Source organism: Puma concolor, chromosome B1, assembly GCF_028749965.1.
Source record: "Puma concolor isolate L17-30 chromosome B1, mPumCon1.1.hap2, whole genome shotgun sequence".
Taxonomy (NCBI): Eukaryota; Metazoa; Chordata; class Mammalia; order Carnivora; family Felidae; genus Puma; species Puma concolor.
In genome coordinates, this window is record NC_141670.1 from 147,222,801 (window position 1) to 147,238,962 (window position 16,162).

The window sequence follows — 16,162 nt, forward strand, 5'->3', positions numbered from 1 at the left end:
CAGGGCGCAGTGGGGGGGCAGGGAAATTCCCGGCGCCCCGGGTCATTCCCGGGTGCGGAAGGTTCGCGCGGCCCCGCCCCGGGGGTGGAGGGGGACCCGCGTGCCAGGCCTCCCGGGTGTCCCGGCGACTCGGGCGTGTTCCCTTTCCGCCCAGTCCCCAAAGAGGGCGTGAGTGGCCTTGCTTGAGTCTGTGCCATTTACGCGAGACCGGCGTCTGTCTTGACGAATGTTAGTTATCCGGATGGGGGAATAACGCCCGGAGAAGGGGTGACATGATTTTCTACTTGCTACTTAACTCATAAATGTGTTTTGGTTTGATTAGTTTGCTTCCGTCTGCATAAGGAGACTCTGTTAAAATACATTTGTCATCTCACAGCAGACATAAGAACGTTCGCCGGTTCCATTTTACATTCACAAACGAATCATACTTTGTGTCATATCCTGAAGGGGTGAAGGGATGAGGGGATGACCGGTGTCAAGAGGTCAATTTAATGTTTAACTTAGGACTGAGTGTCTTATCCCTACTTATCTTCCTTCCTCTGCAATTCTGGAACTTCCAGAGTTGGAGTAAATCCATGAACACCACCTTTTTGGTGTAGACGGTGTGAATTAGTCCGTGAAGTATAATGCTGGTGGTCATATCCGAGCTGTTGGGGGGTGGGGGGAAGGCTGCGTTGGGCTCCTGGGGTCCAGGGGTCGGAGGGACCAGGAGCTGATGCCTAGTGGGAGTAGCACCCTGTGCTCACCTGAACAGCAAAAAGAGGTGTTCCTGTGAAATACTTGAGCGCCAGATCACCACTCCAATGGCACTTCCTTGTTTTATGTTCCCAAATCTCATTTCCTTTCCCTGTTGTGTGGACTTGCCTGCCTCCGGGGATTTGAAATGCTCTCTGGAGAAGTAACTGCAGTCCTATTTCAGTTCTGACTGACTTCTAATCAATCAGACCTTTCAAGCCGGTAACTCGACTGTGTCGTTCAGCAGCTCCTTTCTCACCTCAGTGTAAATGACTTTTGTTGTTGGTGGATTACATGTAGGTTTCAGATGGCTTCGGTGTGATTCCAGGTGCAGGCCTGTGAGGAGCGTGGGGTTACCCGGTGGATGGGTGTGGAAGGGAAGCAGGAGGAGAGAGGACTTGCTCTGGAGCTGCAAAGTGGCACCGAGCAGCCCTCTGCTTCACAATGCCAGGGTAGGAATTTCATTTAAACCGTCTCTGCCTTAGTTTCTCACCTGTAAAATGGACGTCAGAGATAGTATCTACTTCAGCAGATTGTTAGGAGGAATAAGCGTGTGAACATTTATAAAACGCCAGTATATACAATGCATACACTATAAATCATTTTTAAATAAACATAATTTAAATTGCTGTTTCTGCATTCTTAAGCTGGAACTCACCTGGGGATAAAATCCCTGTACAAAGAGAAAAAAAAATTTTAAAAAGAAAAAACACCTCCTTCAACCAACATAAAAGTTTTGTACTATTTTTTTTCTTAAGAGAAAACTCAGAATGAGTTTTTTGCTGTCTAGTTTAATTGATCAGTAATTTTATAGTTCTAATTTCAGTAATTTCAGCTACAAAGTGCAAATAAAACTAAATATATTCTATCTTACTAGAAAAGATTATGAGGGTGCCTGGGTGGCTCAGTAGGTTAAACATCTGACTCTAGTTGAGATCCTGTCCAGGTCATGATCTCACTCTTGGTAGGTTTGAGTCCTGTGCTGTGGGGTTGAGTCTGTGCTGACAGCTCAGAGCCTGAAGCCTGCTTCAGATTCTGTATCTCTCTCTCTCTCTCTGTCCGTCCCCTGCTCATGCTTTTTCTCTCTCTCTCTCTCAAAAATAAACATTTTTTTAAAAATTAAAAAAAAGAAGAGATTATGAATTACTAAATTATAAATAATGATTTGTCATTACATTTTTTAAAGTAATCAGAACAGCCCTTTGTGGGAAGGGGCAAGAAATATAACTTTAAAAAAAAATAAGTGGAAATGAAAGATGACCTAAAGTTTATAAAATATGAATAACTTAGCAATAATTAAGAATTTGTGTAGGTACTACTGTCATTATCCTTATTTTTCTCAGATTCTTATTTTTTTATTTTTTTAATGTTTATTTATTTTTGAGAGAGAGAGAGAGAGAGAGAGACAGTGTGTGTGTTGGGGGGGTGGGGGGGCTGGGGGAAGGTCAGAGAGGAAGGGAGACAAAGAATCTGAAGCAGGCCCCAGAGTCTGACGTGTGGCTCCAACTCATAAACTTCCAGATCATGACCTGAGTCAGTCACCCAGAGCCACTCAGTCGCCCCTTTCTAGGATTCCTAATTGAAAATACTATGGATTTTCTTTCTTTCTTTTTCTTTTTTCTTTTCTTTCTTTTTTTTTTTTTTTAGATAATCAGTAGCTCAGAATTATAATAGCTGAAGAGATTGCTATTCTTTCCATTATTCTTCAATATCTCCAGTAATTTACATATGTTTATGTGCTTATAAGATCAACATAAAGTATTACAGTAAATAACACTTTAATAGTCAATGTCCTCAATCTTTTGCATATATGAAACCCACTTAATCTTCTCAACTTCCCCACAAAGTAGTTACCAGCTTTGTCTCCACAGCTTTTCTCCACAAGGAAACAGGGAATTTAGGTAATTGGCCAAGGTCTCACAGTTAATAAAATTCACAATTTGAGCTCTAGCCAGTGCTGCTTTTAACCACTACATGTTAAGAAAAAAAAAAAAGAAAAGAAAAGAAAAGAAACTTTTTTCTAAGAAAAGTAATAGATAATTCAGGAGAGCAGGTTTGTTTTTGTTTTGGTTTGTTTGTTTGTTATTCTCGCGGTTAAAGAGTTCAATGCCACATTTCCTAAAGCTTAGAAATAGCAAACTGCTCAAAAGTCTCCAGTGTTTTATTTCACTAACAGCAAGAAGTTTCTTTTGTGGAATGAATAGGATATACTTAGATTCAATAAAATCTACATCTGTCTGTCTATCTATCTATCTATCTATCTATCTATCTGATTTTCCTCATCAATGGATTATGCCTCCAAAATCAAGTCAGTGGGATGAACACTCTACACTGAGATTTTCCCAGAAGGGAACTGGGCATTTTAGTTATTTGCTGAAATAAGGATCATGGTTTTCTGCCTGACCCAGTCTGCATACTTTATCATGATTTAATAATGGAAATATTTTGCCTTCAGCATTAACAGGAAGCTACCCAGAACTTTACTCTCTTTATAATTAAAAAAAAGAAAGAAAGAAAGAAAAAAAAAGAAAAATATTCTCCTAATGCTTTCCAGATCCAATCCAAAGTATGGACATATGCAAATACTCAGGGTGAATGAATAGGGCATCAAAAAATTTATAGTAGTGGCCAAAGGGATGAAACATTTCAAGAAGCAGCCTCATATTTATAGAATTATCTATAATTTTATGTCTAAGACTTGCTTGATAATCATCACTTGCTAACAAAATAAAGTACAGAAGAAAGGGCTTTTTTCTACCTTAATATATCAACTCTCATAATTCAATCCCTAGCAGCCCCGTATTTATTTTTCAGAAAACTTAAAAAGCAATGACGTTCTGAAGCCTAAAAAACAATCCCCTTCTTTGTTTTTGCAAGTGTCTCTCCCAGATATTTACTCATTTTATGAGCTGAATGACAGATTTCTATGCCCAAACTTTAAACTAATGCAGTCACCAATCTTAAAAGAAGAGAGCATCCTTAAAATAAAATGGGTTATTAAATCCCATTTACAGCCACCATATTTACTGTCTTCTTGTTCGATTGACACTATCTGATCTGCCTTCACAATCCAGACTTGGCGCCGTCTCCTGAGATGAGGGAGCCATCGGAATGGGCAGTGCAGGACTGCTGTCCCCACTGTGGCCCTGGGAAATTGTGACACCACAAATGCCACGTGTTGCGTTTACCGCTTCTGGTAGAATGACTCCGGCTCTGAGGGGAGAAGAATGAAAATGTCCGAATGTGGCATTAAATCGCTCAATCCACCCACTTCTTCAGTCCGAAGCGTGTCGTCCAGCGTTCATGTCATAAACCTGATCCAGTCTCTAGTACGGTGGTCATTTCTACCCGGCTTGAGCTCCTTCCTCCTTCTGGTTATGGAATCTTGGTTTTCTCTTGGGGACCATCCCTTCTTCCTCCCAGCCTGGGTAGTTCAGGGAGGGGGACCCTGCTCCAAAGCTCCACGAGTGTGCTGGAGACCCAAAGTACCATTGGTTGGTCTTTCCAGTCTGGGTCTAACCCTCAGGCAAGTTCTAACAGGTGCAGGGTGGGCAAGGGACCTAAGCCTGGCCAAGTCAGAAAAATGTCCTGGAGTCCTTGTTGTCAGGAAATGGTGGGAAAATCAGCCCTTGCTTCCTGTGGGGTTCCACCTGCTGGAACAGAAGCTTGAAGCTTTGTCAGTGCTTGAGGGGAGCCTGCCTGAAGTGAAGCAAGCACAGAGAAAAGCAGCCTGATGTGGAGTGAGGCTAATTACCAGCGAGAATTTTTGAACTGCAACATGCAGTTTTAAAGCATCCACACATCAGTTGTTTACTTTTAGAGGCCCAATGATTCTCCTTTTCTTTTTTAATTAAAACTTTCTTTTTTTTTGGTTTTTATATATGTTTTAAAGTTTATTTATTTTTGAAAGAGATAGAGTGCGAGTGCGAAGGAGGCAGAGAGAGGGAGGCACAGAATCTGAAGCAGGCTTCAGGCTCTGAGCCGTCAGCGGAACAGCTGTGTTAGCTCTGAGCTGTCACTTGAACTTGTGAACGGGACATTATGACCCGAGCCAAAGTCGGACGCTTAACCGACTGAGCCACTCAGCCACCCCATTCTTTTTTAAAAATTTTTTATTTGTATTTTTTAAAATTTATGTATTTGAGAGAGAGAGAGAGAGAGAGAGAAGCTCAAGCAGGCTCCATGCTCAGCTCGGAGGCCAATGTAGGGCTCAATCCCACAACCCTGGGATTATGACCTGAGCCAAAATCAGGAGTCAGCATTCAACAGACTAAGCCACCTGAGTGCCCCCTCTCCTTTTTATGAAGCCATTTTAAACCGGGTTTTGGTTACTGACTCCACTTACTGTTAGTTACCTTTCTAACCAGGAGGGCGGTTCAACTCGAATTGAATTCCTTTCTTTCTCCCTTTGTTTCAACATTGTCATCGATCATTTACTCAGCATTTATAAGGTGGGAATAAAGTTTGGCCAGGGATCCGGAGAGGAATAGGACTCTGCTACCCTCTGACTCTCCATGCAATAGGGGAAATGAATGGACAAATAGAAGATTTTAGAAAAGGGGCACCTGGGTGGCTCAGTCAGTTGGGCATCCGACTTCGGCTCAGGTCATGATCTCGCAGTCTGTGAGTTCTAGCCCACGTCAGGCTCTGTGCTGACAGCTCAGAGCCTGGAGTCTGCTTTGGATTCTGTGTCTCCCTCTCTGCCCCTTCCCCACTCACACTCTGTCTCTCTCTCAAAATAAAATAAAAATATGAAAAAAAAAAAAGAGAGAGATTTTAGAAAAGCCTGTGAAAACCATGGCAAACCATTCCCAAGATGCTGGTGTGAGGACTACCTGATCTAACACTTAAAGAGTGGGTTTATGTAACTTGTCAGAGAGGTTCCTGAAAGACGTGACCATTGATGTGACTCTCGGGATGAGGAATTTTCCAGGGAAATGGGGGACACTGATGGGCAGAAGACATTCAGGAGAGGGCCATATGAGCAGAGGCATAGAAATGGGATGGAACATGGTGACTACTACTGGGAGCAGCAAACGGTTTGTGTAGCTGGAACTCACTCTGTGAACAGAGACTGGAGAGAAGCTGAGGCAGGAGGAGGTTGCAGGCCTCCGACACTGGAGACCATGTGCTGGAAGGACCCTGTTTGTTAGTCAGGATCCAGTTTGGATGGTATCTAACTGGGAGGCCTCTGTAGGCATTTCAAGGTGTTTCCATGGCCCTGTTGCCCAGACCACACTGTGACCTTCATTGGCTATCTACCATAGGGTGGTTGAGGTATAACCTAAGATTCAGGATATGTGCAAAAAACTGAGGGCATGGTAGATATTAAGTTAAAAGACATTTACTTGGGGTGCCTGGGTGGCTCAGTCAGTTAAGCTTCTGACTCATGATTTCCACTCAGGTCATGATCTCACGGTTTGTGAGTTGGAGCCCCATGTCGGGCTCGGTGCTGACAGTATGAAGCCTGCTTGGGATTCTCTCTCTCCCTCTCTCTTTGTCCCTTCCTGTCTGTCTCTCTCTCTCTCCCTCAAAACAAATAAACTTAAAAAAAGTAAAATAAAAGACATCTGTTAGGCACATGCAAGATACAAGGAACTGTGGTCTATTTTGCAAAAAATGTATAGTGGATAAAACTGAAACTCCAAATATGAAATTCTTCTTCAGTACTAACCTGCCAACTATCTTCTGCAACACAGCTAGTCTTTCCTTCTGTTCCTGTGGTAAGGCCAACCTGACGATTTTAACTATGTATAATTACTTAAGTTCATTTCAGTTAACTCTAAAAAACATCCAATATATTAGATTTGGGCATTATTCCAAGGCTTTAAAAATAATATATTTCAATATAATGTTTGTATTTCCATTAAGATTTTTGAAAAACTTTTGAGAAATAGTAATGAGTAATTAAATTATATTACATGCAATACGAATCAAAGAAATATAGAAATGCCAAAATTACAAAAGGATGTGTGAAGAAAAAAATATAGAAATTGAGGAAATGTCTTCAGGCAAATATTGTTTATCATACTTGGTTATAACAGGCATGAAAACAGCGTGATGACCCTGCTTTGATGTTTCCTGTATTATGGAAGTGAAATTTGGGAAGTTGAGATGAGCTATAAACCACAACAAACATATTACACATAGTGTGTGTGGATACATGGTCAGCCAGGGGACATGACAAACGTAGAAATTTTGATGATCAGAGAATGTCCTCTGTAACATTTCAACATTTTGAAATGTGTTATTACATTCTTTATGGCTCATATATGGTCTTTATTACAAAATGTTCCCTGTGTGTTGAAAAAATATACGTGACTTACGCAGTTTTTGGGTGAAGCATCTGTATACCAAGCTCCGGCCAAGTTGGGGGATCATGTTGCTTTACTCTTCTGTACTGTTACTGATTCTTTACTGCTGTGACCTCCTAAGTCCTGAAAAGAGGCCTGTTAGAATCTTTAACTATGATAATCATTTCATCAATTGCCCCTTTTAGTTTCTCTCTTAATATAATTTGATTAAATATCAAGTTTTTGAAATTTAGAATTGTTTGTTTCTTGTAGAAGTACCCCCTTTTTATTTTGAATCGGTCTTTTTTTTATCTCTAAGACTCCTTCTTTCCTTAAGTCCTAATATCTTCTTACCTAATGCATTGATTTTTTTTTTTCTTTTTAAGAGAGAGAGAGCATGAGCAGGGGAGAGGAGGAGAGAGAATCTTAAGCAGGTTCAAGGCACATCGTGGAGCCCAATGCAGGGCTCGCTCCCATGACCCTGGGATCATGACCTGAGCCTAAATCAAGTCAGATGCTCAACTGACTGAGCCACCAGGTGCCCCATTGGACTAGTAATTTGTATTAATAATAGATTAATAGTCATTAGCAAGTAATACATTAGTATATCCATACTGTTTCTTTCAGTTAATTTTAGCATGATATAACACTCTTATTCTTTTAATTTCAAGTTATCTAGGTCTTAATATTTAAAGTATGTCTCTTTTAAGAGGCATAGATTTTTTGGTCTTATTTATACAGTCTTTGTATGAAAAAAAGTTGATCTTTGACTTTTAATTAGAGTGTTTATTCCATTTAAATTTACTATAATTCTTAATATAGTTGGATCTAAGTCTCCTTTCCTGCTATTCTATTTGTCCTATTTTTTTTTTAAATCAACTTTCAATTTAAGAGTAATTTTAGATTAAAAAAAATTTGTATAGATAGTACAGAGAGTTCCTGTAGACTTTTTGCCCAGTATCTCCTAATGTTGATATCTTACATAATTATAATACACTTATCAAAACTAAGAAATTAACACTGGTACATTGCTGTTGGCTGAACTCCAGTCTTTTATTCAGATTTCACCAATTTCCACTGGTGTCATTCTCCTATCCTGGGATCCAAGTTAGCACAACTCACTGGATTTAGTCATCACGTCTCTTTTGTGTCCTCTAATCTATGACAGAGTCTCAGTATTGCCTTGATTTTCATGACTTTGACAGATCTGAAGAATACTTTTTTTTTTTTTAAGTGTTTATTTATTTTTGAGACAGAGAGAGACATAGCACAAGCAGGGGAGGGGCAGAGAGAGAGGGAGACACAGAATCTGAAGCAGGCTCCAAGCTTTGAGCTGTCAGGACAGAGCCCGATGTGGGGCTTGAACTCACCAACCCGAGAAATCATGACCTAAACCGAAGTCAGACGCTCAACTGACTGAGCCACCCAGGTGCCCCTGTGAAGAAAACTTCTTAAGTATTTTGTGGAATGTTTCTGGATGGGGATTTTTATGATGATTTTCTCATGATCATGCTAGGGTTATGGGTTTGGGGGAAGAACATGGTGGAAATGAAGTGCCCTTCTTACCATATCACATAGGGGGTGTACATGATATTCATATGATACCAAGGGTGATAACCTTCATCACTTGGTTAAGGTGGAATCTGCCAGATTCTCCAGTCTAATGTTTTTTCCTTTTCCTAACCTGTTCTTTGGAAGGAACTCACAAAGCCCAGCCCACACTCACATGGGGAGGGGATTTAAACCCACCTTTAGGAGGAGACTTTTTATTGTCAGACCTGACAATAAAGAAGATTTTTTCCTTTTCCCCGTCTGCCATCTGCTGTTTTGTCTCTTTATTCCTTAATTTCTGTATTCTTTTGTATTATTCAGATATTTTCTCTTATTCCATTTTATCTTCTTTTCAGATTTTTTTTTTAATTTTTTTTTTCAACGTTTATTTATTTTTGGGACAGAGAGAGACAGAGCATGAACGGGGGAGGGGCAGAGAGAGAGGGAGACGCAGAATCGGAAACAGGCTCCAGGCTCTGAGCCATCAGCCCAGAGCCCGATGCGGGGCTCGAACTCACGGACCGCGAGATCGTGACCTGGCTGAAGTCGGACGCTTAACCGACTGCGCCACCCAGGCGCCCCATCTTTTCAGATTTTTAAATCTAAACTTTTCATTTCCCTTTTAGTGGTTACCCTAAAAATTGCAATATATATTCCTGCCATGTTACAATGTTCCTTCAGCTTACACTTTCTGCAACAATTGAAGACATCTCTTGTAGTCTAAATCCATTTCTTTCCCTACCTATCCTGTTATTTTTGTCATGTATTTTGCCTTACGGCATGGATTTATCTCCATAGATCATTATTATTATTAAATAACACAAATTACTCAAGTTCTTAGGAAAAAATCCACCTTTCTACCATTTGGTCCCAGCCTCATTAAAAGGGAAAGAATTGCATAATTGTCTGAAAAACCACTTACCCAAAGTATTTAATAAGAGCTCTTATTACAATGTTTGTAAAAATCCAAAAGTTTATAAAGGCACTAATTTTTAATAATGAATCAGTGTGAAAAGCAGCAATATTTTATGTAAAACTAGATTTCTCAAGCTGGTTGGGGAGGGTAGCGTGTCAAATATTCTTTAAGTAATAGAAATGTAAGGGAAGTAACGGCCAGGAGCAGGCATAAAGTTAGGTGTGAGCTATAGTCTGTGTAATGGTACGATACCTTGGGCCCCCCCAGTAGGAACCAAGGATCAAGAAGAATAAAACAAAACCTAAGCACGTGATTTTTTGCAAAACGTTTATTTTCATGTCATTTTTAAAAACATAACAGTAGTATGAACGTCTCTGTTCCAAGACAGAGCAACACTGCGTAATCAACATGAAACAAGGCATTATGCCCTACAAGCAAGACATAAAATGTCCAAGGGAAGCTTCAACATAAAAATGTTGACTATAGAATGTGAAATTATTTCCATAAATGACAACTGCCATTCTTTTAAACAAGTACAAAAATAGATGTATACACACTAACTTCTTCAGCTCCCTTCCCCCCCTCCCCCCCACACCCAGTGCTGTGCCCTGGCACCTGATGGAGTCTCCCAATACATAGTGGTTAATGAGACCTTAAAAACCCATCATCTTCAAATTAAATAACAATCAGGACGGAGTTATGTCTGATTCAACACAGTCAGATCCTTAAATACTAATATGTAAAATATTAAAATACAAGCTTTGGAAAATAAATAAATACAAACAAATAAATAGAGAACTCGTAATAGTCAAACACATTAAGGCCTTTCTAGGTGCCTGCAGAAGCCAGCTGTTCTCTCTTCATTTTCAGTTCCTAGAAGGGCCTTTCAGGAACCACCAGCAGCCAGCTTCTTACTGGTCTCCAGGTCAGTTGGTGCTGCCCCTATGATTGGAAAAGGGTTACTGTTACAGGTGCTAAGGAAAAACTGCTCCTCTGTCACACTGGCCCCTAGGGCTAGAGGGAGTTTTGCTGTAGACCCTGGCCCAGTCCTGCACCCACAGAAGGTCCCACAGTACCTGCTGCCCCCTACTGCAGAGAACTTGCTCTTTACTGGCTGTGGACTGAACTATTATTGACTTGAAAGAGCTAAAACCTAGCGCTCAAAGACTGTCATCCTGATTAAAAGTTTACATGCAAGACCTCACTTGAACCTCATACATCCCATGAAATTGTTGTTATTCTCTATGCCCATTTTGCTGAGACTCAAAAGGATTAGAAAACTTTCACAGGGATCCTAGACTTGAATTTAGGAGGATCACGCTGCAAAGTCTTTGCTCTTCACTACTGAGCTTCAGTGGCCCATGTTGCTCAAAACCAAGGGTGCCACTTTTCAGAGCAGAAGCTCACCAGGGATGGAGCTGAATACTGTGTGTTCCTCAGTGGGTGGGAAGCATTTGAACACCACTGGCCAAATCCAATTCAGCTTTTAGGAACACACATGCACCCACACTCATTTGCGTGGGGAGAGAGGGCACTGGAAATATCCTTCTGGCATAGGAGAGGCTTAATGACCTTAATAGCAAAGGTCATTGTGAATGAATAATTTTGTTTTTCAGCGAAACCTAGGTTTCCTTGATCAAACTTCCCGGACGCATTTGCCAGGATCCGTGACCAAGGACTCTAGCGGCACGGGTCAACAGAAAGCATAACTCACTTGCTTAGCATCTTTTCGATGATTCTCTTGACCATGGGGGCTTCGGGGTTGAGACAGGCTTCGTGTCCGTTCTTGAGAGTGGCTCTGCGGAGACAAGGCAGAGTTCCCGTTGGCTGGAGGCCGGGCCGCGGGGTAGGGGGCACGGGGGCGGGGGTGGGGGACGGCCCGGACGGCGGCAGCTCGGGGCGTCACTTACATGACTTCGGTGTGGGCGCAGTGGGGGCCCGACGGCGTCACCTTGACGCTCTGGATGTTCTTGAGGTGAATGCCCTGCACGGTCTGCAGGCACTGGCAGCGCAGCTCGGTGACGACGGGCGCCGCTGCGGGGAGAGCAGGCCGGGTGAGCGGGCGGCCCCGGGGCGCGCACCCCTTCCCCACCCCCACTCGCACCCGCACCGCGTCCCCCCGCGGGCTCCGGGCCTCACCTGCGGCGCGCCGGGCGGCGGGGACCAGGAGCAGGAGCAGCAGCGCGGCGCCGAGGAGCCGGGGAGCGCGGGGCGCGGTGCGGGCCATGGGGCTCAGCTCGGGGAGTCGCGGCGGCGGTGGCTGGAGCTGGACGGCTGGCGGGAGGGCTGGCGGAGCGGACTCTGTGGCTCCCCGAGCCGGGAGAACGGCTTTTATCCCCTGTCGACTCGGCGCGGCGCGGCGCAGGGCGCAGTGGGGGGGCAGGGAAATTCCCGGCGCCCCGGGTCATTCCCGGGTGCGGAAGGTTCGCGCGGCTCCGCCCCCGGGGTGGAGGGGGACCCGCCCGCGGGTGCCGGCGGCTCAGAGACCGTTGTCCGCCCCAATGCGCAAAGGGGGCGTGAGTGGCCGCCCCGCGGCGGCTGCCACCGCGGGGGAGGGTGCGGCGACCGTGGGCGCCCAGGGATCCCCGGTCGCAGGACCGGGAAGGTCGGACCCGTTAGTTAGACCCGTTAGAGGAGAGAATTGATTCTCAAAGACGCTTCAGTCGCTGGAACTGGAAGAGTTGAGGCGGAAATGGCAGCCTCTCTAATCTATCCTTTGGCTTTAAATTGGGCTTTCCGGGTGTTTTTCATCTCTGGAATAAATACACTCTTTAAAAATGTCTGTCGTCTCAGATTGTATGTGAGAATGTTTGTCTTGTTTCTGTTGTGTGGTCAGCTCTGGTAGGTCACACTTGGTACCACGTTTTTGCCCAGTGGGCATGGGGGTAGGGTAAGGGAATGGACCGTGGCGCAGGGTAATTTAATTCAGCGTTTATTTTTAGGTACAGTTTGCAATGTCTCATATTCCTTGTCTTCGAAATTCTGGGACTTCCTACACTCTAGTAATTCCTGGAGCCGCGCTGTTTGTTGTCTAGGAGACGGTGTTTTCATTCATGGCAGTGGTTCCAGAGCTGCGAAGGCCATGCTGGGATCAGGGGGCCCTCCTCTGTAAACAGTCCGGGGAGAGAAAGGATCATGGACACAAGAAATCGGGTACCTAGCGACTCTCACCTTTACTTCTCTAGGTAGCAAACAGATGTGTTTCCAAATGTGTAAATACTAGACTACTAGCATGTTCCACTCCGTGTCACCTGAATATGCCTGCCTCCTGAGAGATTCTCTTGAGAAACAGCTAAGCTATCAATTACTTTAGTTCTCTAAGAATGCCAGCCCATAAAGCATTTCAGTCTGTGTAGCTTGAGGACTTCTCACCGAGTAATTCACTTTTCTTCATCAGTTTCAATATCCCTTTTTGGATTAAACTGGGTAGTTTAAATTGATTCTCCAGGGTAATGCAGATCTCGGGGATGTGTGAGCTATTCTGCCGGTGCCGGCAAGAAGAGCTGGATGTGGAGGATGCTGGTCTGTCTCTGGCACAGAGACAGTCTGGTGAGGCTGTGAAGGCTGGAGCCTCAGCCACACCACTTACTTGCCCCATGACCCCTGCTTGTGGGTACTTTATTTCATCTCTCTGGGCTCCTGTATTTCCTCTGTACAAGAGAGCAAATAATGCCTGCCTCGCAGGGTTGTTATGAGTATTAAATGTGTTAACATTTATAAAACATCAGCACATGTTGTGTTGCATAAATATTTGTTAAATAAAATAGAATTAGTGTTCTAATATAATCTTACTGTTATGGACTCAGTATGCTCTCCAAAAATTCAGATGTTGAAGTCCTGTACCCCCTTGTGGTGATATTAGGAGCTGGGACGTTTGGGGGGTGATGAAGTCTATATGAGGTCATGAAGGTGGGATCCTCCTGATGGTATTAAGCGCTTTTATGAGAGGAGACACCCAGAGGGCTTGATCTCTCTCTCTTTGTCATGTGAGGGTACAGCAAGTCAGCGACTATCTACAAACCAAGAAGAGGGTTCTCACCAGATACTAAATCTGCAGATAAGTATCTTGGACTTGGACTTCCCAGCCTCCAGAACAATGAAAAATAAACATTTATTATTTAAGCCAGCCAATGTACGGTATTTTGTTTTAGCAGCTTGGACTGTTTAAGACGCTTACCTGAACAAGAACACCCGGTGGTGAATCCTTGTGTAAACAGGAAAAAAAACAAAACACAATGTTTTCATTTATCTCTTAAAATTTTCAGCGTCCGAGGTTGTGAAAGGAGGGCACATCTGCATTCTTCAGAGATCCTAGAACAGATTTTTCAAATCCAGTGTTTATTTGCAATTTCAGTTTCCCACGTAAAATGGAAGTAAGAATAAAAAATTTCCCCAATCCTTACACAGGAAAATATTTCAGATGTGACTGTCTCTCTGCCTTGGGCATTAACAGCTGGCTCCCAAAACAATAGCAAGTATTAGTTGTAATGATTCCCAAACCCAACCCAAAGTATTGACGTTAGCAATCATACAGGAAGAGTAGAATTTCAACTTTCCTACGATAGCAGCCAAGAGGATGAGACGAGTCAAGAATTAACCCATTGTCTGTGGAATTATGTACAACATGACTCCTACCTGTTTAATCAGAATTATTGACTTTCAGGAAGTAAGTAGAAAGGTAACTTTTTTCTTTCATAATGTACCACTGTCCATTATTTCACTCATGACAGCCCCATACTAAGTTTCAGAAAATTTTAAGAGTTTCAGAAAATTTTAAGAGTTCCAGTGTTACAAAGCCCGCCATGATAAACAAATTGCTTCTTGTTTTAAGATGTGCTGAATGCTACATTTACTGTGCAAGCTGTAAATCCCTGCAATCACTAACCCAATGAAATTATCTCTAACCTATGTGTCTCAGTTTACTAAATCCTATTTTACCCTGTCATTGTTTATTGTATCTTTCAGATTTGACGAATTCTTTGCAATATGTCTGTAAAATCTTGGGTCGCTCTTCTGTGCTGAGCGCTCATCTTGCTAATCAACCAGCAAGAATGAGTGGTTTGCCTTAAGCTTTGCCGGCATAATTGCCACTCCCTGACCCCCCTCCCGTCCCTTCCACTTCCCTAACATCTATAGTTTGTTGTATAATGGTTCTGCTCAGAAAGGAGAAAATTAAGATGCCTAAACATGTCGCTAAACCCTAAGATCATCTATCCTCTTGTCCAAGGGCACTCAGTTGCGCATCTGTGCTAACCTCTTTAAATCTCTACGACATCGGGGCGCCTGGGTGGCGTAGTCGGTTAAGCGTCCGACTTCAGCCAGGTCACGATCTCGCGGTCTGGGAGTTCGAGCCCCGCGTCAGGCTCTGGGCTGATGGCTCAGAGCCTGGAGCCTGTTTCCGATTCTGTGTCTCCCTCTCTCTCTGCCCCTCCCCCGTTCATGCTCTGTCTCTCTCTGTCCCAAAAATAAATAAACGTTGAAAAAAAAAAAATTTAAAAAAAAAAAAAATAAATAAATCTCTACGACATCTGCTTTTTCTACCTGTCTGGCGCCCACTCTCTCTTAAAACAGAATCCTAGATTTCCTTCGGAAATCCTTATCTCTGCCCTTATAAGCCCACATGATTAAAGCGAGGTGACTTCGCTTCTGAGCTCAGGAGGGGGAGCTTTCGACCCTATGGCCGCGTTGGTACCTCCTTCCTGCCTGTGCCCTTCGTTGCCCAGGCCTGTATGGGTTCAGCGTGGAGCCAGTGATTTAAGACTGGCCATCAGAGAAGATGCTGGTCGTGCCGGAACAAAGGGAATTGAGAAGCTCTTGCTTCTTACCAAAATTGCTAAGTAGGTAGGATAGAAACTTGGAGTCTTGCCATTGCCTGGGGGAGCCTGCCTGAGAGTGGAGCCGCCACAGAGGAAAGCACAAGCACACTCAGACTCAGAATTACTGGGGACGTTGTGGGAGCACGTGGATCTAGCTTTGCCCAACCTAATCCACTGACTTTCATTGTCATACGGCAGTTGATTTTCTTTCCTTATTGAGCCAATTCGAGTCATGTTGCCATTACTTACAATAAAAGAGCCCGGAAAAATATGTGATCTTTCATATTGCTGCTAAAATTATCAAACACGGATTGATTTCTTCACCATTTAAATCCTTCCCTCCCTTCCTTTCTCCATCTATTCATTTGCAAGGTAGCATTTATGAATTTGGAATCAAATTGGGTCCCAGGAATGCAAAAAAGCATAAGATACAATGTACTACCACCTAAGTTTTAGTCTCCTAGGAGAAGCAGACATATAAATAGAATGCTACGAAGTAGTCTGGTAAATCACATGATAGAGTATGCCCAAGATATGATAGCAGCATATGGAACCCCTAACATTGGTTCTCAACAGCATGGCCTGAATTCTCAGAGAAGATCTTCTGAGATGTCTCTAGGAGAGGTGTCCCCTCCAAGCCAAACCTGACAGGATAGATTTTCCCAGGTGAATGGGGAGATTAAAAGGTGGGGGAAACATTCTAGAAGGAGATGACCAAATGCACCAAGTCATAGAAGCTACAATGAGCATCGTGTCTACTGGAAGCACCTGGCAGTTTTTATATCTGGAGTTTTCACCAGTGAGGCAGGGAGAGGGGAGAGAAGGAGGCAGAATCCAGTCACTGAAGGCTG

General features: G+C 43.3%; 1 protein-coding gene and 1 long non-coding RNA gene across 2 annotated transcripts; one reads left to right on the top strand and one right to left on the bottom strand.

Annotated features, from left to right (window-relative positions):
• The first annotated feature begins 35 nt into the window (after positions 1-35).
• Positions 36-4,064, top strand: LOC147581927 (uncharacterized). The gene is made up of 2 exons (XR_015250405.1): positions 36-957; positions 3,810-4,064. It is a non-coding gene; the product is annotated as an uncharacterized LOC147581927 (long non-coding RNA).
• Positions 4,065-9,805: 5,741 nt separating this feature from the next.
• On the bottom strand, positions 9,806-12,104 carry LOC112858315 (uncharacterized). The gene is made up of 4 exons (XM_025921693.2): positions 11,635-12,104; positions 11,406-11,529; positions 11,210-11,293; positions 9,806-10,437 (listed from the first exon to the last, which is right to left on the bottom strand). Exons 1-4 carry the CDS (start codon positions 11,901-11,903, stop codon positions 10,369-10,371), a joined length of 546 nt encoding a protein of 181 aa, XP_025777478.2. The 5' UTR covers positions 11,904-12,104; the 3' UTR covers positions 9,806-10,368.
• Positions 12,105-16,162: the final 4,058 nt, after the last annotated feature.

Coding starts and splice junctions, on each gene's coding strand:
- LOC112858315 (XM_025921693.2), bottom strand. CDS start 11,903: ATGACCCGGGGCGCCGGGAATTTCCCTGCCCCCCCACTGCGCCCTGCG. Junction 11,530..11,634: donor CGCCGCCCGGCGCGCCGCAG/GTGAGGCCCGGA, acceptor CTCTCCCCGCAG/CGGCGCCCGTCGTCACCGAG. Junction 11,294..11,405: donor TGCGCCCACACCGAAGTCAT/GTAAGTGACGCC, acceptor TTGTCTCCGCAG/AGCCACTCTCAAGAACGGAC.